Raw genomic sequence first — 23,529 nt, forward strand, 5'->3', positions numbered from 1 at the left:
ATGTCCAAGATCACAATCACCATTCTGGCCATCTCAGATTTACTCATCAAGAGTAGGAGAGGCTGGTGGTGCAGTGGTTGAGAGTCCGCCTGCCGATGCAGGGGACGCGGGTTTGTGCCCCAGTCCGGGAAGATCCCTCATGCCGCAGAGCGGCTGGGCCCGTGAGCCATGGCCGCTGAGCCTGTGCGTCCAGAGCCTGCGCTCCGCAGCGGGAGAGGCCACAGCAGTGAGAGGCCCGCGTACCACAAAAAAAAAAAAAAAAAAAAAAAAAAAGAGTAGGAAAGGCAGCCCAGGACCACGAACCCTCCCAGCCCCGGTTCCTCTTGGAGATTTCTCATTCCCAGTCACAGATCCCTCCACTATTTCACCTCTCAGATCAGAGGACCAGGGGGGCTATAGCAAGGAAAATCCCTGCAGGGAGAATGGCTTCGCTATTTTCTATGATTCTGTATTTACTGTGGATAATATATTGAAATATTCCAATCATTCTAATAATAACTCAGATCAGCAGATACTTCAGAGTTTACAGAGAATGTACTTTCTTGTCTTTCATCCTCATAACCCACCTAGGGGAGGTTCATGCTCAGTGGGCCTTTTTTCTATTATTATTTTTGGCTGCGTTTTGGCATGCGGGATGCTAGTTCCCTGACCAGGAATCGAACCTGTGCCCTCCGCAATGGAAGCGCAGGGTGTTAACCACTGGCCTGCCAGGGAAGTACCCAGTGGGCATTTTATGGAAGAGGAAAGTGAGGCTAAAAGGATTGAAGTGACCTGATCCCTCAAGAGGGGGAGCTCCCCTTCTAGGGCTCTGTAGCTCCCAATCCGCTTATCTGCCCTCTGCCAGGAAGTATGTCTTGGGCAAGTTGGTTTTGAAAATTAGGGAGTGATTTGATATTTGGATGACATTCTGCTTCCAAAAAGCTTCAGAAACACTTTAGAATCATAACTAAATCATGATATCAAAGAATACAAATAGTAAAGAGAAATGACTGGCTCCAAGTCAGACTGCCTGCCAGAGCTCCTGAACCCCAGCTCAAAGAGGGCTGATGGCGAGGGTGGACACACACACACCTACATCTACACAGAGAGAAAGAGGCCCCTAAGATAAGAATCAACCCCGAATCCCTGCCCAAACCAGTTTCCCAGCACAGTCTCATACCCCAAAGAATTCCCACCTGGAGCTGACCGTGTGGCCTGTAGAGGCGCGTGGCTGGGACCTGGGTTGGCATCAGCTCTGGGCCCTACTTTACATTTTCCTCTTTTTTCAGAACGTGATGCCTTTGACACCTTGTTTGACCACGCACCAGACAAGCTGAACGTGGTGAAAAAGGTGGGAAAGAGGTGCCTGAGAGGGAGGGAGGGAGGGAGGGAGGGGGAGAGGGAGGGAGGGAGGGAGGGGAGCGAGATGTAGGAAAACATTAGGAAAACCCACCCCCTGCAGTTTGCAAGCTTCCCAAAACTGGTGTCATCACCAGACCACCACAAACACAGAGCTTTCCTGCTTGATGTCCGTTTTACCTGTCTTGTTTTCACTGGATGCCTTACCCAGTCCCTTTCTTCTCCCATTGGGATGACAGCATCTCTTGGGGGTTTCTGAGGCTACGGTCCTGTGTCTCCACCCCCACACTGAACCCCGCCATCCCTGCTCCTCACACAGACCTCCCTCTGTCTCCCTGGCACCGGTACCTGCACCTAGGGGGACTGGAAGGAGGGACCCAAGGCGGTCATTTCTCCTCTGGCCCCCTGAGCCCGGCTAGGACACTCCACCTGTCACTCTGCCCTCTTAGCACTCCCTGCTCCTTGCATAGTTCTGGACCTGGCTATTGGAATCGCACAGTGCATGGGACTGCCAGTCCTGGGGGCCATCCTTCCCTGTGGACTCAAGGAGTTTCGCAAGAGTCTTATAGGCTGCTCAGCCTCACTCCGCTCGGCACAGGGATCCCGGGCCCGAGATCTTGGCTGGGTCTCGTCCTGTGTCATCATGGTTGAGTCACAGGGGCGGCCTCCAGGGTGAGAGTCTTCATCTCAATGTCTGGCTTGTGCTTTTCTTCTAGACGCTCATTACTTTCGTGAACAAGCACCTGAATAAATTGAACCTGGAGGTCACGGAACTGGAAACCCAGGTGGGTGACGGCCCCGTGTGCAGGGTGGGGGACAAGGCCCCGCTGGACAGCCACTGTTCCCAGTGCCCCAGCCACATTGCCAGGAGGGCTTTCCACCCTGATCCTGGAGCCTTTCCGGGGAAGGGAGAGGGGATTCTCTCTCTCTTCACTCAGAGGGGTGAACTGCATGGAATTTCTCTGAATTCTTTCCAGTATTTTATTTTGAAAAGTTGCAAGAATATTATCATAAATCCCCATGTACTCTTCACACACATATACCAATTGTTAACATTTGGCCATATTTGGTTTTTTTTCTCTCTCGCCACCCCTAAATACCTCAGAATCACAATATAGTAATCAAATTCAGGCAGTTTGAACATCAGTACAATATGTTAATCTATTTAGGTTGAACCATATGAAATCACTGATATGTGACTACTCTTGACCGTGTCACATGGTTCAGAGAAATACAGTTGTCCTCATATTCTCACCTGATGCATTTAGTTGTCACGTCTCTTTAGTTTCTTTTTAATAGAGAACAAATCCTCAGCCTCTCTTTGCATAACATCGACACTTTTGAAGAGTGTGGGCCATTTAGTTCATAGAATGCCTCTGTTTTTCTCCCTCATGATTAGAACCAGGTTATGCATGTTCAGGAACAGTACCATGGAGGCAATGCTGTGTTCTTCTCAGGCCATTTTTTTTTTTAAATATATATATATTTTTGGATGCGTTGGGTCTTCCTTGCGGTGCACGGGCTTCTCACTGCGGTGGCTTCTCTTGTTATGGAACACAGGCTCTAGGCGCGTGGGCTTCAGTAGTTGTGGCTCACGGGCTCTAGAGCTCAGGCTCAGTAGTTGTGGCACATGGGCTTAGTTGCTCCACGGCATGTGGCATCTTCCCAGACCAGGGATCGAACCCGTGTCCCTTGCATTTTCAGGCGGATTCTTAACCACTGCGCTACCAGGGAAGTCCCTTCTCAGGCACTTTTCTCCATCAGTTCTGTTCCTGGTGGTGGTAACTTTGACCACTTGGCTAAGTGGGCATCCCCCAGATTTCCCTACTGTAAAGCTCCTCCCCCCTACCCCCTGCTTTATAATTAATAACTAATCTTTATTAGGTATAATCTTTATACCGTGTAATGTATCCTGTTTCCCAACCTCTTTTCATTCGCAATGAACTTCTGAAGTGTGGTTTTCTTTTGAACACAGGGGCACCTCCTATTATTTTTAAAGGCAATGCCCAGGTCTGTGACTGAGATCTGCCTGGGTGTGTCTGGCCTCTGGAGGCAGCTTCATATGCTCTTCAGGAGATAGGGAACATGCTGCAGAAGCAATGATTCCTGGAGAGGGCTGGAATGAGCTCTCCCTTCCCCATGGGCAGGGGAGGGGTCTCTGCCGAGCATATCTGGTGTCTATCTGCGAGTTTTACCACCAAGTCATTGGAACCAGCAGTCAGGGGTGGCAGCAGTCTAGGTCAGTGGTACTCACAGCTGTGACTAACCCTGACCCTAACCCAGGGTGCTCCCCTGAGTTGACAGATTAGTTTCTTTCATTCTCAACCCATTCCAGCCATAGCCAGAATTAGGCCTAGTTAACTAGTTCCATGGGCGGGCCGTGATGTTGACACGGTTGCTGGGGTCTATTTCCCATTGTCCACCCTGGGGTGGCCTGGGATGAGTCATGCTCAGGCGCTACCAGCCAGATGGATGGAAACAGGGAGGAGGCTGCTTCTACGTCAAGTTCATACTCCAGGTTGTTTGCCCATAACCAAGGTTGAGTCACAGGCCCACCAGTCAGTCACCCAGCAGAGCTCAGACACGGGGCCCAGCCCAGACAGAATACTAATTCCGTCTAGGACTTTTAAAGTTTCCCAAGATGATTCCAAGAACTTTGACCTCTTGTGAACTCTAGTAACTGTTGTTTAGACAAATATTTGATGGCCCTGCCTCCTTTGCAAGGTTCTAGAATAGCAGATATGCACCTGACCTCTGTAACTTTGCTCAGGCCATTCTCCATACCCAGAACACCTACTCCTTTCAAATCTCCCTCATCCCACAGGCGCCGGGACCAGCTCTAAGCCTCTTGCCATGGCCCTGAGCACACGGTTGTGCTTTATCAACAAGAGCCAGTACATTGTGTCTGACTGCTTTGTTTTTTTCCTGGATAGAAATAGCAGTAGTTAGTACGTGTTAAGTGTTGCCTACACACCAAGCAGTGTTCTAGGCACCTTACACATACTTACTGGTTTAGGCCGCATGATAACCCTATGAATTAGGTACTATATTATTATTGTCCCCATTTTACAGGTGAGAAAAATGAGGCACAGAGAAGCTCTGTAACTTGCTCAAGTCACTCAGTTAATAAGTGGTAGAGCTAGAGGCCAGCTCCAGAGCACACGTTCCTAACAGCTATACTATGCTGCCTCTCAAGCAGTAATAAGGCGAGGGTGAGAGGGGAGGGTGCCCAGGCCGCTATGACACTAGATCTTTCCCTGTTCATAAAGCAGAAGTAGCCCTAGTAGCCTCATGCCGTTGGCCTTGGACATCCCCTTTCCCTCCTCCCTCTGCCCTCCCTAGCTAACTCCAGCTCATCCCTCATGTCTCCACCCAGGCAGCGCCTGCTCCAGAAGCCTTCCCTGTTGCCTTCAGTGGGATGAGTGACCTTCGTCAGTCTCATGCAGGCCAGCATGCTTCCCTCCATCAGAGCAGCGGCTGCATTTCCTCCACAACAGTCTCGCCACTGTACCATGAGTTCCTCCAGGGCAGGGGCCACACCTGACCCACCTCTGTGGTCCCTGTGCCAGATCAGGCCTTGGTACATAGTCGGTACTCAATAAATACTGGACCAATTGAGATCAGGACCATGGGCTTGTGGCTTCGTGCTGGACCAGCCAGACATGGGGCAGGCCTGCTGCAGAGCAGACCTTCCTGCCTTGGGTTACTGCCCCTCACCCACTGCCAGCAGCCTGCCTGGGGATATAGCCTTTGCGGGGGTCAACACGGAAGCTGATGTGCCCCTGGAAGGGCCTGGGCTGGGGCGCTCAGGGGCCCAGTGCCCTCACCTGTCTCTCTCCCTCCAGTTTGCAGATGGGGTGTACCTGGTGCTGCTCATGGGGCTCCTGGAGGGCTACTTCGTGCCCCTGCACAGCTTCTTCCTGACCCCGGACAGCTTTGAACAGAAGGTTAGGGGAGGTGACATCACGGGAGGCCCGAGCCCACATGCCCGACCCATCTGCCCACGCCTCTGCTGAGGCCATCTGGGGAAAAGGCGGCGGCTTCCCCTCTGCCCAGAGTCTTCAGTGGTTGGATGGGGGGCTCATTGTGACGTACAGCTGAGCTGGGACACAGCTACCTACAGGCCACTGAGCATCCTGAACAGCTTTCCCTCTCCTGCACCTTGGTCCCCTAGCCGTATGCTCCTGCCTGGGGCCACAGCCCAGCCTCATCTCTCCCCAGAGGCGACAGGTGGCTGCAAGGCTGGTCAGACCTGAGGCCGGCACTTAGCCGATTTCTGATGCCTCTCACAGGCTGCCCCAGCCCACCTGCTAGACAAGGGGCATTTGGTCCCAAGCAGAAACCCTTCTCTGCCTCTTGAACATGTCTTGCTGTCTGATCCTTTCAACTGTGGGCACTTATGTCCCTGAGTTTACAGTCCTGGCAGTGACACAAGAACACAGTAAGACAGGGAGAGGATTCTTAACTCCTCTGGGAGTGCTTCACCAACAGCAGGCTGGGCCTGCCTCACACTCCTCATGGCCAGCCCAGTTTGGCAGCCTCATTTTAGCTCAGCCCCTGCCCCGCTGGCTACAGTGCTGGTTCCTTCACTTTCCAGGGGCAGGTCACAGGGAGCCCCAAGGGTCCAGGAATGAGTGCGCAGCACCTCATGCACTGCCTTTCTCTCTCCAGGTCTTGAACGTCTCCTTTGCCTTTGAGCTCATGCAAGACGGAGGATTGGAAAAGCCAAAACCACGGCCAGAAGGTACTTTGCTCTTGCCTGGGTTGGTGACAATAGGCAAGACCCTCCCCTGCACACAGGTTTTCAGGGCACAGAGCAAGGCTCATGTCTGATACCAGAGGGAAGACTATCTTTTCTGAAGCCTGCTTTGCCATTTGCAGGGGAAGGTGGGACAGGGTGCAGCTGCTTAGTCCTGGGCATCCTTTGCTAGCTGCAGATCGCACAGCCTCAGGGAAAAAAAGCAGAACCTGAAATCCCACACATGGGGTCATAGGGATAAGGGCCCATGCAGACGTGTCACAGAGCGGAGGTGCTGCTGCAAGAACTGTCCTGGCCTGGTTTCCAGGTTCTTCTGTGCCTGGACAGGATGCTGACCTGCCCAAGAACTATCTCCCAGGTAGGCAGGGAGAAGATACAGGGGTCATCACAGGCAGCTGTACTCGGAGAGTAATTCCCTTTTCTGCCCTTTGCTTGCTCCAGCTCTGCCCAAGGACAAGGTTTGATTTGTCAGGTTTAGGTTGCAAATGTTAAGGCTGAAAAAATACAAAAGGAGCAAAATGCTCCAGCAGCCCTCCCATGCTTGCGCTTGAAGCAATGTGTGCATTTGTAGGGGAAGATGGTAAGACTTGGTTTAAACTGGAAGGACCAGGTAGGGCTTTTGTATTTATTTTTCTTTTTTCTTTTATATTGAAGTCTAGTTGATTAACAACGTTGTGTTAGTTTCAGGTGTACAGCAAAGTGATTCTGTTATACATATACATGTATCTATTCTTTTTCAAATTCTTTTCCCATTTAGGTTATTACAGAATATTGAGCAGAGTTCCCTATGCTATACAGTAGGTCCTTGTTTGGTATCTATTTTAAACATAGCAGTGTGTACATGTCAATCCCAATCTCCCAATCTATCCCTTCCCTCCACCCTTCCCCCTGGTAACCGTAAGTTCATTCTCTAAGTCTGTGGGTCTGTTTCTGTTTTGTAAATAAGTTCATTTGTATAATTTTTTTTTAGATTCCACATATAAGCGATATCATATGATATTTGTCTTTCTCTGTCTGACTTACTTCACTTAGTATAGTCTCCAGGTCCATCCATGTTGCTGCAAATGGCATTATTTCATTCTTTCTAATGGCTGAGTAATATTCGATTGTATATATGTACCACATCTTCTTTATCCATTCATCTGTCGATGGACATTTAGGTTGCTTCCAGGTCTTGGCTATTGTAAACAGTGCTGCAGTGAACACTGGGGTGCATGTATCCTTTCGAACCATGTTTTTCTCCAGATATATGCCCAAGAGTGGGATTGCTGGATCATATGGTAGCACTATTTTTAGTTTCTTAAGGAACCTCTGTTTCTTAAGGAACACTGTTCTCCACAGTGTCTGTACCAAGTTACATTCCCACCAACAGTGTAGGAGGGTTCCCTTTTCTCCACACCCTCTCCAGCATTTATTGTTTGTAGACTTTTTGATGACAGTCATTCTGACTGGTATGAGGTGATATCTCATTGTAGTTTTGATTTGCATTTCTCTAATAATTAGTGATATTGAGCATCTTTTCATGTGCCTCTTGGCCATCTGTATGTCTTCTTTGTAGAAATGTCTATTTAGGTCTTCTGCCCATGTTTTGATTGTGTTTGTTTGTTTTTTGATATTGAACCTCATGAGCTATTTATAAATTTTAGAGATTAATCCCTTGTTGGTCACATCATTTGCAAATGTTTCCTCCCATTCTTTGTCTTTTCTTTGTCTTTTCGTTTTGCTTATAGTTTCTGTTTCTGTGCAAAAGCTTTTGAGTTTAGCTAGGTCCCATTTGTTTATTTTTGTTTTTATTTCCATTACTCTAGGAGACGGATCAAAAAATATATTGCTGAGATTTATGTCAAAGAGCATTCTGCCTATATTTTCCTCTAAGAGTTTTATAATATCCAGTCTTAAATTTAGATCTTTAGTCCATTTTGAGTTTATTTTTGTGTATGGTGTTAAGGAATGGTCTCATTTCATTTTTTTACATGTAGCTGTCCAGTTTTCCCAGCATCATTTATTGAAGAGATTGTCTTTTCTCCATTGTATAGTCTTGCATCCTTTGTCATAGATTAATTAACCATAGGTGCATGGGTTTATTTCTGGGCTTTCTATCCTGTTCCATTGATCTATATGTCTGTTTTTGTGTCAGTACCCCACTGTTTTGATGACTGTAGCTTTGTAGTAATAGTCTGAAGTTAGGGAGCCTGATAAATACATCATGCCACTCCCTTCTGGCCTGCAGAGTTTCTGCTGAGAAATCAGCTGATAACCTTATGGGAGTTCCCTTGTACATTATTTGCTGCTTTCCCCTTATTGCTTTTAATATTTTTTCTTTGTCTTTAATTTTTGTCAGTTTGATTACTATGTGTCTCAGTGTGTTCCTCCTTGTGTTTATCCTGCCTGGGACTCTGTGTGCTTCCTGGACTTGGGTTACTGTTTCCCCTCCCATGTTAGGGAAGTTTTCAGCTATTATCTCTTCAAATATTTTCTCAGGCCCTTTCTCTCTGTCTCTTCTCCTTCTGAGACCCCTATAATGTGAATGTTGCTGCATTTAATGTTGTCCCAGAGGTCTCTTAGACTGTCCTCATTCCTTTTCACTCTTTTTTCTTTATTCTGTTCCATGGCAGTGATTTCCACCATTCTGTCTTCCAGGTCACTTATCTGTTCTTCTGCCTCAGTTATTCTGCTATTGATTCCTTCTACTGTATTCTTTACTTCACTTACTGTATTGTTCAACTGGTTTGTTCTTTAGTTCTTCTAGGTCTTTGTTAAACACTTCTTATATTGTCTCGATCTGTGCCACCATTCGTTTTCCGAGATCTTGGATCATCTTTACTATCATTACTCTGAATTCTTTTTCAGGTAGATTGTGTATCTCTACTTCACTAGTTATTCTTCTGGGGTTTTATCTTTTTCCTTCATCTGGACATATTCCCCTGCCCTCTCATTTTGTCTAACTTTCTGTGATTGCGATTTCTGTTCTGCAGGATGCAGGGTTGTATTTCTTGCTTCTGCTGCCTGCCCCCTGATGAATGAGGCTGTCTAAGAGGCTTCTGCAGGCTTGCTGGTGGGAAGGACTGGTACCTGCCCACTGGTGGGTGGAGCTGGGTCTTGTCCCTCTGGTGGGGAGGGCCGTGTAAGGGGGTGTGTTTATTGGGCAGCCGTCTACTCAGGAAGACTTTAAGCAGCCTGTCTGCTGATGGGTGGGGCTGTTTTCCCACCCTGTTGGTTGTTTGGCCTGAGTCGTCCCAGCACTGGAGCCTAGAGGCTGTTGGGTGGGGCCAGGTCTTGGTGAGAAAATGGTGTCCTCCAAGAGGGCTCACACCAATGAGTACTCCCCAGAACTGCCACCACTAGTGTCCTTGTCCCCACAGTGAGCCACAGCCATTCCCCGCCTCCGCAGGAGACCCTCCAATACTAGCAGGTAAGTCTGGCCCAGTCTCTTAATGTGGTCACTGCTTTTTACCCTGGGTCCTGGTGCACTTGAGACCCTGTGTGCACCCTCCAAGAGTGGAGTTTCTGTTTCTCCCAGTCCTGTGGAATTCCTGTGATCAAACCCTGCTGGCCTTCAAAGCTAGAGTCCCTCGGGGCTCCTCCTCCTATTGCCAGATCCCCAGGGTGGGGAGCCTGATGTGAGGCTCAGAACCTTCACTCCTGTAGGAGAACCTCTGTTATATATTTTCCAGTTTGTGGGTCACCCACCCAGCATGTATGGGATTTGTTTTTATCATGATTACGCCCCTCTTACCATCTCATTGTGGCTTCTTCTTTGTCTTTGGATGTAGGGTATCTTTTTTGGTACGTTCCAACATTTTTTTGTTGGTGGTTATTCAGCAGTTAGTTGTGATTTTGGTGTTTCCAGAAGAGGAGGTGAACTCATGTCCTTCTACTCCTCCATCTTGTCTCCTCTCCCCCAGGGCTTTTGTATTTAGACATTAGGATAGAGGAGTAAGCATCCCAGACAGGATGGCCATGTGAGCAAATGTCCTGCCTGGGAAATGGGGAAGGGCTTAGCTTATGAGACAGCCAAGCATGTGGCTAAGCCATGACAGACCTTGGTCCAGGCCCTACCCCACCAGCCTTGGGCAACTTACTGGTCATAGTTTTCATGTCTATAAAAGTGGAAATCCTAGGGACATGCACATTATATGATTAAATGTGATGATGTCTGATGCACAGCACCTGACACCTAATAATGAGTATATAGCAGTTACCTATTTGGCTGGAATATTAAGAGTATGAATTGAATAATAGTTGATTACAGTGAAGCAAGTCCTGGAGGGACTTGATGCCAAGGCAGCAAGTTTGGACTTGATTCTGTAGGCAGTAGGAGTCATGGAAGTTTCTTGAGCAAGTGAATGATGTAATCAGAGCTCTATTCCAGAGAGATGACTTGGAAGGCAGTGTGAAGAACAGATATTTAGATGTGGGGCACCATCAGCAGTACTGGGGAACCTAGGAGGAAAAAACAAGCTTGGGAGGGGAGATAAGAGTGTCAGCTTTGGAAACCTTGAGGTTGACATCTAGGCATTGGCACAAGCAGAACTGGAGTTCGGGTAGAAGATCAGGGCTGTGGTTATATCACTGCAAGTCTTCCACTTGTTCCATTCTCTCTTGGTGTATAACAGGAAAGCATGTAGAGAAAAGGGAAGGGTTAGGGACAATATCTTGTGGGAGTGCCTTTACTCATGAAGCTGGAGAAGAAAGCAGGAAGACTGGAGGAGAGAGGTCAATTGTGAAGACATTGGTTGGTCCCTGTCTCATGACTCTTTCCAGACCTCAGTAACTATCAGCTCTGGTCAACAAAAGCCAATCCCTTAGTGTCATTTATCATTACCTTGTTCTAAGCACCTGGTCACTGCCAGAGGAGGACCTCTAGTAAGGCTGCTGTCCCTCACAGGGTTGTCTCCCTGCAAGGCCACTATAGCCATGCTAATGCCTTTAGAAGTAGACCCTGAGTGTCCCGTGGCCAGCTGATAAGCACCCTGCTTCTGGGTAGGAGAGACATAGCAGGATAGTCCGGCCAGCATTTCTGTGTCTGTTTTCTTGAACTGCTTAATATGAAACTTCCTGGTTACAGATTGGAAGTACTTCTGATACTTCAGTTTTCAAGCATTTATTTCCCTTAAGACAGTTTTCCCAATATCAATTAATTTATAGGGATATTTCAGTATGTAGATGACATTTCTTGTATAAATATTAAACTGCTTACTATGAAATTTCCTGACCAATATGAATGGAAAAACACATCTGTTTTATTTGCTATTATACTGGGCACCATGCCCATGCTGAAAATTTCCAGTGTGTAAAGGAGAATTGAAATGGTATTTTGTGAGACCATACTTGGTGAGAGGTATACCCCAGCATTCTTGTTTCTCTGCTTCTAACTGGGAGGTGAAATTCAGTAGTAAATGCTGCAGACTTTCAAAAGGGGCTAATCTGGGTAATTCTTTGAGGATGTTTCAGCATCAAACTGGATGTGGCAGAGGCATTTTTCATGGCAAATGTTTTTAAGGTCAGGAAAATGCATCCTCTGCCATGCTGTTTGATGCTCAAAGCTGTGTTATACCTTGAAATCCCCTGGAAACTTTGGGTTTCCATCTCAGATGACTTTTGCTGCCCAGGCTTCATAACCTTCTAGTACCCAGTTAGTGTAAGCCAAGTGTCAGCAGCAAGTTCATGGCCAGCAGAGCAGTTGACATATTGGCATGAAGCTGGTGGCTTTCTATTTAGGGTATCATACCATGTGTCTTCAAATGCACATGCCTACCCTGTTATCATCATCCAAGTAGACTCATCATTGAGTATGGTTAAGACGCCAGCACAACAGACGGGTGGGGACTAGAAGAAACTTACTACAAGGCAGGAATGAAGTCTGCATGTAAGACAGCCAGCAGGCTGATGGAATATCTAAAATACAAGGAGTCAAATAGCTGGGACCAAGCTACTTAAAACAATGCTGAAAATCCAGGCAGGTGAAGGCAGCTTAGTTGTAGATGATCAATACTATCTGTGGAATGATTTGGTCAGTGGCTGGAAATATGGGAAATGGTTCAACTTCCCTTCCCCATTCCCTTAGGGATAGTGTACAGACCAGTGGCAAAAATTTTAAACTCTGATAATGTCAAGTATTAACGAGGATGTACAAAAACTGCTGTTTCTGTTTGTCCTTATCAATACATTTAATATTTGTAATACCACTGTGGTATTAAATGCAGAATGATGGCCTGCCCCAAAATGTCCACATCCTAATCCCTGGGACCTGTTAATACCTTACATGGTAAAAGGGACTTTACAGATGTGATTAAGTTGAGGATCTTGAGCTAGAGAGATTACCTTGGATCATCTGGGTGGTTCCAGTGAGAACCAAGAGAAGAGGGAAGCAGAAGACTCATCAGAATGATATAGCATGAGAAAGATTCAACCAGCCATTGATGGCTTTGAAGATGAAAGGGGGCCATGAGCCAAAGAATGCTGGTAGCCCCTAGAAGCTAGAAAAAGCAAGAAAACAGATTCTGCCCTACTGTCTCCAGAAGCGAACACGACCCTGCTGATACCTTGATTTTATCCCAGTGAGACACATTTTGGACTCTGACCTTTAGAACGGTAAGATAATACATTTGGATTGTTTTAAGCCACCAAATTTGTGGTAATATGTTAAAGCAGCAATAGAAAACTAATATACCCTATGACCAGCAATTCCACTCATAAGTATGCATGTCCATATACTAGGACCCTAGTCCAAAAATATCCATGATAGACTAAACTGGAGAGTGCATCCCCAGGGAACAAGCTAAATAAGTTGGAGTATATTCATACCATGGATTATTACACAATGGCAACAATAGGAAAGGATGAACTGAGAAATCGCGTGAGAGACTTCTAGTTACTGTAGCATGAAGAGGTCAGTGATTATCCTTTGCAAAAAAAGCAAGTGTAAAACTGGACAAAATGATCAAAAACAGGCATTTCAAGGCACTAAATATTTACCAGAAGTAGATAACAGACTGAGAAGCATTCTTGAAAAATGACAGAATATACTAGAATAATTATACCTCAATAAAACAATAAATTATACCTCAATGAAATTGTTTAAAGGATGAATCCTATAAACAATTTTGAGGAAAAAAAAATCACAAAATAATATGCATAGTATGAGTATTTATATAAACTGTAAAAATAGATAAAACTACAGTCTGCTGTTTAAAGGTGCATATGTTGCTGGTGGAGCTATGAAGAAGAGCAAGGAGGTGATCACAATAAAAGTGAGGATTTTGGTTATCTTTGAAGGGTGAGAGAGGGTTGTGACCTGAATGCAGAGAGGAAGGGGGTGCTTCTAGGGTACTGACAATGTTTGTACCTGAGACATGGGTGGTGGTTACGTGAGGATTCCCTTAAAAGTATTTAAAACTGAACATATATATGTTGAATGTACTTTTCTGGATGCTTGTCATACGAAAAAATTTTAATATGTAAAGAAATGGCAAGATCACCAGATAGGGTAGCAGGCCACCACGAAAATGACCAATACCAAAGGATGGATTCTGTCTCAGTGGGGAATAGGGAGTAAACAGGAGAGCGAGACAGAGACTGAGGATGAGCTACATCCATTGGAGGTGGGATGGAGGCTGGAACATGATGGACATCTTGGGGGCTGGGCTTACCCTGAGTAGGCAGCCTGTGGCCACCCAACTTATTCCAGCCCCCACCAGCTGGTGGCACTGAGCCACCAGGTTTCTTCCCACCTTGGTCAGGGAATTCAAAGATGGAGGTGGAGAGACTTCAGAGAAGGGAGGGGCCTCAGACTGGGATGAGACAGGCTGGGGTAGGCCAAAGGGGTCCATGGAGGGCATAGCCACACAGGGCCATGTCCCCTTGTGTAAAGCCTGGGTTTCTGCATTAGCAGAGTTCCTCTCCCTCCTAGACTTCTGCATCTTTTAAAGAGCCACAAACTCATTTCGGATGGTCCTCTGATGGATGGGAATTGTCACTAATACCACTGAGTGAGAGGAGCAAACCTAGAGCCCTTTCCCCTTGACCAGAGGCCATTTTCTCCTCAGAGTGGTCTTGGGTCTGATTTGTCTCTTCCTTGGCCCCAGCCAGCCAGACAGCCTCTGCTTTGGCTGTCTATCCAGGTGCCCTACCATCCTGACTGCCTGCTCCCAGATAGGGACTCTGGGCCAGCACAGAGAAATGATCAGAGCAGTGCTAACTTGCTAATCATGTAATTTATTAGCCCAGGGTTTTAAAGAGGCTCTATATTGCAGGGAGTCACAGATCATTCCCAGGAAGCCAAAGGTCTTCTCCTAGCTGAGATGGCCTACCCACTGGCCTACCCGGAACTACCTGTGTGGCTGTTGGTTTTCTTGAAAAGAACAGACAATAAGCAGTGTCTCTGACTGTAGTCCCCCCCCACTTCACCAGGCCCACCTCATGGTGATCACCTGTAGGAAGAAGCAACTCAGATTTGCCAAGGAGCAGGGCTTAATCTTTGTGAATGGTACCCCCCTGGAGTTGTGCAGTGCATAGACTTAACAGCTATACATAACAGCTCTGCTACTAGGCAAAGATGGGAAAGTGGGAAGGAAACTACCATTTAGGGAGCCCTTCATATGTTCCAGGTGTTTTTCATAAAACCCAGTTTTACCAGTGAGAAAACTGATACCGAGACATTAAATGACTTTACGCCTTTAACCCATTGTAGTGAAGATGGACTTCAAACTTCAGTGGGTGTTAAAATTAAAACAGAGGAGACATATCAAGATGGCAGAGTAGAAGGATTCAGAGCTCACCTCCCCCCATGAACGCCAAAAATACATCTACACGTGGAGTAATTTTCACTGAAAATTAACTGGAGATTGGTAGAAAGACTCTTGTACAACCAGCACTGTAAGAAAGATCCACACAGAATCGGGTAGGAAGGGAAGAGAAGTCATCAGGGACCTGTGCCCCTGGGAGGGGACTCAGAAGAGGAGGGGGATTACATGGACAGAGATCTCCCTGGGGAGGGAGCAGTTTGAGCCACATATTGGGCACGCCAGCCCTGAGGTCTAACACCAGGTAGACGAGTTCCCTTAGGCTTGACAATCAGTGGGACTAATAGGAGGGCTGTAAGAAACCTAGACTCCTCATGAAGAGCACACACACACTTGCTAGCTCCCAAAACAAGCGGAGGAAGCAGATTGAAACTGCTTGGGACTCTGACCGGTTTCCCACAACTGCCCCAGCCTGAGCGGAGTACACACTCCAGCCCCACCTGCTCCATGATGCTGCTCCACACTAAGGCAAGGGCTGCTGCGGCCAAGGGGAGTGCTCAGTTGTGAGGGATGGAGCTGGCTCAGACATAGAACAGCATCTGAAAAGGGCAGGAGAACCCATTACTGTTGCTTATGGAGGCAGCGCATTAGAAGCAGTCTGAGACCCTAGCTAGGGCTGGGACTGCCATGGCCCACACACAGACCCACACTGAGTGCCCAATCCAGCACTGCTCTGCTCTGAGATGAGGGTGCCAGTGATGGGAGGGGGAGAGCACACACTTAGGGGGAACAGAGCCAGTTCAGACCCTACCCTCAGGGCTTCTGCTTCAGCAACTTGGGACCCAACCTTGCTCCAAATAAGGTGATATCAGCCACTGAGCAGAGCAGAAGGCCCAGCTCACACCTAGCTCTGGATCTAGCCCCTTCATCTCCAGCCCTACCTCCTACCAATGTGATACCTGCCAGAACACCATGGGGGAAGATGTGACTCATGCTCATGTCAGATCCAGCTCTCCCACCAAAGCTGCTGGGCACATGCAGACTGTATAGGCTCACGCCCATACAAGGACACCCATTCAAGACCAGAGTAGGTAACTGTTTCACCTAATCTCATAGAGACAGAGAAAGTTAGGCAAAAGGAGAAGACAGAGGAATTTGTTTCAATTGAAAGAACAAGAGAAAACCCCTGAAAAACAACCAATGAAATGAAAATAATAATTTATCAGATAAAGAGTTCAAAGCATTAGTAATAAGAATACTAACTGGATTACTGAAAAAAATAGATTAATCCAGTGAGAATTTTAATAAAGAACTAGAAAATATAAAAAAGTACCAGTCAGAACTGAAGAATACAATAAATGAAATGAAAAACATGCTAGAAGGAATTAACAGCAGACTAGGTAATACAGAAGAACGTGTAAGTGATCTGCAAGATAGAATAATGGAAATCACCCAGTCATAACAGCAAGAATAAAAAGAAATTTTAAAAAATAAGAACACTTTAAGGGACCTCTGGGACATCAAGCATGAAAAAAAAATCAGATTATGGGGGGGGGGTCCCAGATGAAGAAGAGGGAGAAAAGTGTCCAAAATGTATTTGATGAAATTACGGCTGAAAAATTCCTGAACCTGAAGAAGAAAACAGATATCCAGGTACAGGAAGCACAGAGGGTCCCAAACAAGATGAACCCAAACAGACCCACACCAAGACATATTATAATTAAAATGGCAAAAGTTAAAGAGAGAATTCCAAAGACAGCAAGAAAGAAAACAGAGTAATATATATCAGGGAACACCCATAAGGCTATCAGCTGATTTTTCTGCAGAAACTTTGCAGGCCAAAAGGGAGTGGTATGCTATATTTAAAATGCTGAAAGGGAAAAACCTGCAACCCAGGATACTCTACCCAGCAAAATTATCATTTAGAATTGAAGGAGAGATACAGAACTTCTCAGGCAAGCAAAACTAAAGAGTTCATCAATATTAATATGACCCTAAAAGAAATGTTAAAGAGTCTTCGCTAAGTGGAAAATAGAAGGCTAATACAAGAAGTATCTATAGGAAAGGAAAAATCCCACTAGTAAAGCAAATATGTAGTAGAGGATGAGGATCAACCAATTAAATACGCTAACATGAAGATTAAAAGACAAAAAACATTGTAAAATCAATTTTAACTGCAACAAACAGTGAAGGAATACACATGAAGATGTAAAAGAGGACATCAAAAACACAAAATGTTGGGGAGGGGAGTAAAAAAATGTAGATCTTTTAGAATGTGTTTGAACTTTGACTGTCAGTTACACATAGTTATAGGTCAACATATATGAACCCCATAGTAACAAATCAAAAACCTACAATAGATACACAAAAGATAGAGAGAAAGGAACACAAGCATACCACTAAAGAAAATCATCAAACCAAAAGGGAAGAAACTAAAAGAAGAACAGAGAAGAACTACAGGAACAGCCAGAAAACAAGTAACAAAATGGCAGTAAGTACATACCTATCAGTAATCACTTTAAATGTCAATAGACTAAATGCTCCAATCAAGACATAGGGCAGGGCTTCCCTGGTGGTGCAGTGGTTAAGAATCCGCCTGCCAATGCAGGGGACATGGGTTCGAGCCCTGGTCCAGGAAGATCCCATATGCCATGGAGCAACAAAGCCCATGCACCACAACTACTGAGCCTGTGCTCTAGAGCCCGCAAGCCACAACTACTCAGCCCATGTGCTACAACTACTGAAGCCCACACGCCTAGAGCCCGTACTCCAAAACAAGAGAAGCCACTGCAGTGAGAAGCCTGCGCACCCCAACGAAGGGTAGACCCCACTCGCCACAGCTAGAAAAGCCCACACGCAGCAACGAAGACCCAATACAGCCGTAAAGGAAGGAAGGAAGGAGGGAGGGAGGGAGGGAGGGAGGGAGGGAGGGAGAGAGAGAAAAAGAAAGAGAAAGAAAAAGAAAGAAAGAAAAGACAGAGCAGAAAGGAGCAATCAAAGCAATCAAGATGGTGGAGTAGCAGGATGTGAAGCTCACCTCTTGCCACAGATACATCAAAAGTACATCTACATGTGGAATGATTCTCACAGAATATCTACCAAATGCTGGCAGAAGACCTCTGACCTCTGAAAGGGCAAGAAAATCTCCATGTAACCGGGTAGAACAAAAGAAAAAAGAAAGTGAGAAAGGAATCTGAATGGGACCTGCACCCCTGGGAGGGAGCTCTGAAAGAGGAAAGCTTCCTGCACCCTGGGAAGTCCCGTCACCAAGTAGGGACATCAGCCAGGACAGAGCTTCAGAGCCTTGGAAGAGAACGCAAGAACCAGTTTGCAGCAGAAAGAATGCAGAGAGACCTGCACAGATGGTCAGTGCCACTGCTCTCCTCTCCCCAGTGCATCTGCCAGGGAAAGCATGGGCTGGGTGCAGAAGCTTGGGCTTTGGAGATCAGACCTGGGGAGAGGATTGGGATGGGCTGCATGGAAACAGCCTGAAGGGGCAACCACACCTGAGGGTGTATGCAGAGGAAGCCTGGGCCACCTTAGAGGCAAGGAGCCATTGTGCGGTGGCATGCAAGGGAAGGGGCAGGACCCACCATTACACTCTTTTTCCCTGCATGTGCTCTCAGGTGGCAGGACACTGCCTACAGGAGCTCCAGGAGCAGTCACAAGCTGCCACTGCCGGTGCCCCATTTCAGGAGCGGTTGTGAACTGCTTCCATTCCCATCACATGCTCTGGGGATATGCATGAGCCACCACCGCTGCTGAGAACCCCATGACTGGGCACCAGCTGCTGCATCTACACACTCCCTATTAAGGGGATAACAGCCAGCACATACTGAGGAAAGAGGTGACAAGCATCCATACTAAAAACAGCCCTTGCACCAAAAATACTAAACCCACACAAGCTACACAGGGGCACTTCCACATATAAACAGCCCTCCAAGACCTCAATAGATAATTGTTTCTCCTAAACTCACAGAATAAGAGAAGTATAAGTAAAATGAAGAAGCAGAGGAACCACTCCCAGTTAAAAGACCAAGAGAATTCCCCTGAAAGAACAATGAAACAGATCCCTTCAGCCTAATAGACACCAATTTCGAAAAGGAGATAAAGAAAATACTGAAGGAATTAGGAAAGGCTATCAACAGAAATGCAAAGTACTGCAGAAAGGAACTAGAAACTGTAAAGAGGAACCAAGGAAAATTAGAAAACTCATTTGCCAAGACAAAAACTGGACTAAAGGCAATGAATAGCAGAATAAATAATGCAGAAGAACAAATAAGTGACCTGGAAGATAGAATAATGAAAATCACACAGGACAGCAGACAAAGACCAATTTTAAAAAAATGAAAGCAATATAAGAGACCTATGGGATAATATAAAGTATGCCAATCTATGCATAATAGGGATTGTAGAAGGGGAAGAAAGAGAAAAGGGGATTGAAAGTGTATTTGAGGATATTATGGCTGAAAACTTCCCAAACCTAAAGAAGGAAACATATCCAGGTACAGGAAGCACAGAAGGTCCCAAACAAGGTAAACCCAAACAGACCTACACTGAAACATATTATAATAAAAATGGCAAAAGTTAAAGAGAGGGTTCTAAAGGCAGCAAGAAAAACACAGAGTTCATTACAAGTGAACATAAGGCTATCAGCTGACGTCTCTACAGAAACGTTGCAGGCTAGAAGGGAGTGGAAAAAATATATTCAAAGTCCAGAAAGGGAAAAATCTGCAACCTAGGATACTCTACTCAGCAAAATTATCATTTAGAATAGAAGGAGAGATAAAGAATTTCTCAGAAAAGCAAAAACTAAAAGAATACAGCAATACTAAACCTATCCTAAAGGAAATATTGAAAGGTCTCCTATAAATAGAAAAGAAGTAAGAATATATAGGAAAGAGAAAATCACAATTGGAAAACAAATCACCTAAATAAGCGAGTACACAGATTTTTTTTTAAATTTCTGTGAAAGTGATGATAACCACAATGAACAGCAGAAGGATGAACATGAAGATGAAAAACAGGACATCAAAATCATGAAATGTGGGGGAGGAAGAACATGTAGCTTTTTTTTTTTCCATTTCCTAGAATGTGTTTGAGCCTATATGACCACCAGTCTAAGGTGAGTAGATACAGGATGGGGTTAACATACTTGAAAAACAGGCTAACCACAAATCAAAAACATACAATAGATTCACACAAAAAAAACAAAAAATGAGAACATAAGTATAATACAAAAGAAAATCATCAAACCACAAAAAGAAAGGGACAAAGAGGAAATATTAAATCAATGGGGAAAAGTGTTAAAATGGCAATAAATAGATATCTATCAATAATTACCTTAAATGTCAATGGACACAATGCTCCAATCAAAACACACAGAGCAGCAGAGTGGATTTTTTAAAAAAGAGCCTACAATATGCTGCCTACAAGAGACCCACTTTAGGGCAAAGGATATACATAGATTGAAAGTGAGGGGATGGAAAAAGGTATTTCAAGCAAACGGGAATGAAAAAACAGAGGTTACAATTCTCATATCAGACAAAATAGACTTTAAAACATAGGCCATAAAGAAAGATAAAGGACACTGTATAATGATAAAAGAATCAACACAGGAAGAGGATTGTACACTTGTCAACATACATGCACCTAATATAGGAGCACCCAAATACATAAAACAAATACTAACAGACATAAAGAGAGAAAATGACAGTAATATAATAATAGTAGGAGACTTTAACACCCCACTCACATCAATGGACAGCTCTTCTAGAAAGAAGATTAATAAGGTAACAGAGATCTTAAATGATACAGTAGAACAGTTATACATAATTGATATTTTCAGGACATTACATCCAAAAAATCAGAATACACATTCTTTTCAAGTGCACATGGAACATTCTCTAGGATTGACCACACACTAGGGTACAAATCAAGCCTCAACAAATTTAAGAGTATAGAAATTATCTCAAACATCTTTTCTGACTACACCAGCATGAAACTAGAAATCAACCACAGAAAAAGAAACGAGAAAAAAATGATTACATGGAGATTAAACAACGTACTACTAAAAAACAACTTGATCAACGATGAAATCAAAAAGGAAATTTAAAAATACCTTGAGACAAATGACAGTGAAAACACACCATACAAAATCTTTGGGGTGCAGCAAGAGCAGTTCTCAGAGGAAAGTTCATAGCGACACACGCCTTTCTCAGAAAACAAGAAAATCAAGTAAACAACCTAACCTACACTTAAAAGAATTAGAAAAAGAACAAACAAAACCTAAAGTCAGCAGAAGGAAATAATAAAGATCAGAGAGGAAATAAATAAAATAGAGATTAAAAAAACAATAGACATTCTCTGACATAAATCGCAGCAGGATTTTTTTTGATCCACCCCGTAGAGTAATGAAAATTAAAACAAAGATAAACAAATGGGACCTAATTAAACTTAAAAGGTTTTGCACAGCAAAGGAAACCATAAACACGAAAAGACAACCCACAGAATGGGAGAAAATATTTGCAAAGGAAGCAACTGACAAGGGATTAATCTCCAAAATATACAAACAGCTCAAGCAGCTCAATATCCAATAAAACCAAAAAACCCAATCAAAACTTGAAGATCTAAATAGACGTTTCTCCAAAGAAGACATACAGATGTCCAAAAAGCACATGAAAAGATGCTCAACATCACTAATTATTAGAGAAATGCCAATCAAAACTACAAAGAGGTATCACCTCACAGTGGTCAGAATGACCATCATCAAAAAAATCTACAAATAGTAAATGCTAGAGAGGATGTGGAGAAAAGGGAACCCTCCTACACTGTTGGTGGGAATGTAATTGGTACAACTATTATGGAGAACAGTATGGAGGTTCCTTAAAAAACTAAAAATAGAACTACCATATGATCCTGCAATCCCACTCCTGGACATATACCCAGATAAAACCATAATTCAAAAAGATACATGCACCCCTATGTTCATTGCAGCACAATTTACAATGGCCAGGATGTGGAAGCAACCTAAATGTCCATCAACAGAGGAATGGATAAAGAAGATGTGGTGTGTGTGTATGTATGTATGTGTGTGTGTGTGTGTGTGTGTGTGTGTGTATATATATATATATATATATATATCACAATGGAATATTACTCAGCCATAAAAAAGAATGAAAGAATGTCATTTGCAGCAACATGGATGGACCTAGAGATTGTCATACTGAGTGAAGTAAGTCAGACAGAGAAAAACAAATATCATATATCGCTTATATGTGGAATCTTAAAAAATGTTACAAATGAACCTATTTACAACACAGAAATAGAGTCACAGATGTAGAAAACAAAGTTATGGTTACCAGGGGGGAAAAGGAGGGGAGAGATAAACTGGGAGATTGGAATTGACATACACACACTACTATATATAAAGTAGATTACTAAAAGACCTACTGTATAGCATGGGGAATTCTTCTCAATACTCTGTAATGACCTACATGGGAAAAGAATTTTTAAAAGAGTGGATATATGTATATGTATAACTGATTCACTTTGCTGTACAGCAGAAACTAACACAACATTGCAAATCAACTATACTCCAATAAAATTTAAATTTTAAAAAACAATAGGAAAAAAATCAATAAAACCAAGAGCTGGTTCTTTGAAAGGGTAAACAAGATTGACAAACCTCTAGCCAGGCTCACCAAGAAGAAAAGAGAGAGAAACAAAATAAACAAAATAAGAAATGAAAAAGGAGACACAACAACCCATACCACAGAAATACAGAAAACCATAAGAGAGTACTATGAACAATTATATGCCAACAAATTCAACAATCTAGAAGAAATGGACAAGTTTCTAGAAACATACAGCCCACCAAAATTGAATCAAGAAGAAACAGATAATTTGAACAGACCGATCACTAGAGATGAAGTAGAATCTGTAATTTTAAAACTCCCTACAAACAAAAGTCCAGGACCAGATGGCTTCACAGGTGAATTCTACCAAACATACAAACAAGAACTTTTACCGATCCTTCTCAAACTCTTCCAAAAACTTGAAGAGGAGGGAACACTCCTAAAGACATTTTATGAAGCCACGATCATCTTGATACCAAAACCAGCAAAGTCCTAGCCAGCCACAGCAATCAGATGAGAAAAAGAAATAAAATGTATCCAAATTGGAAGGGAAGAGGTAAAATTGTCATTATATGCAGATGTCATGATTCTGTATAGAGAAAACCCTAAAGACTCCACAAAAAAACTACTAGAGCTGATAAATGAATTCAGCAATGTAGCAGGATACAAGGTTAACAAGATTCTTTTTTTTTATAGTTTCCTTTGCTGTGTAAAAGCTTGTAAGTTTGATTAGGTCCCATTTGTTTATTTTTGTTTTGTACATACGTACAATGGAATACTATTCAGCCATAAAAAAGAACAAAATAATGCCATTTGCAGCAACATGGATACAACTTGAGATTATCATACTAAGTGAAGTAAGTCAGAAAGAGAAAGACAAATACCATATGATATCACTTATACGTGGAATCTAAAATATGACACAAATGAACCTATCTACAACACATAAACAGACTCACAGACATAGAGAACAGACTTGTGCTTGCCAAGGGGGAGGGGGTTGGGGGAGGGATGGAATGGGAGGTTTGGGTTAGCAGAGATAAGCTATTAT

General features: G+C 44.2%; 1 protein-coding gene across 1 annotated transcript in view; it reads left to right on the forward strand.

Annotated features, from left to right (window-relative positions):
• The window catches only part of PARVA (parvin alpha), a 182,285-nt gene that overhangs the window by 148,682 nt on the left and 10,074 nt on the right, over nt 1–23,529 (forward strand). Inside the window, exons 10-13 of the mRNA XM_082661048.1 lie at nt 1,269–1,330; nt 2,055–2,123; nt 5,184–5,285; nt 6,010–6,082. Of these exons, the coding sequence (XP_082517174.1) occupies nt 1,269–1,330; nt 2,055–2,123; nt 5,184–5,285; nt 6,010–6,082 (306 nt within the window). The remainder of the gene's footprint in view (nt 1–1,268; nt 1,331–2,054; nt 2,124–5,183; nt 5,286–6,009; nt 6,083–23,529) is intronic.

This window comes from Grampus griseus (genome assembly GCF_964374135.1).
Source record: "Grampus griseus genome assembly, chromosome: 8".
NCBI lineage: Eukaryota > Metazoa > Chordata > Mammalia > Artiodactyla > Delphinidae > Grampus > Grampus griseus.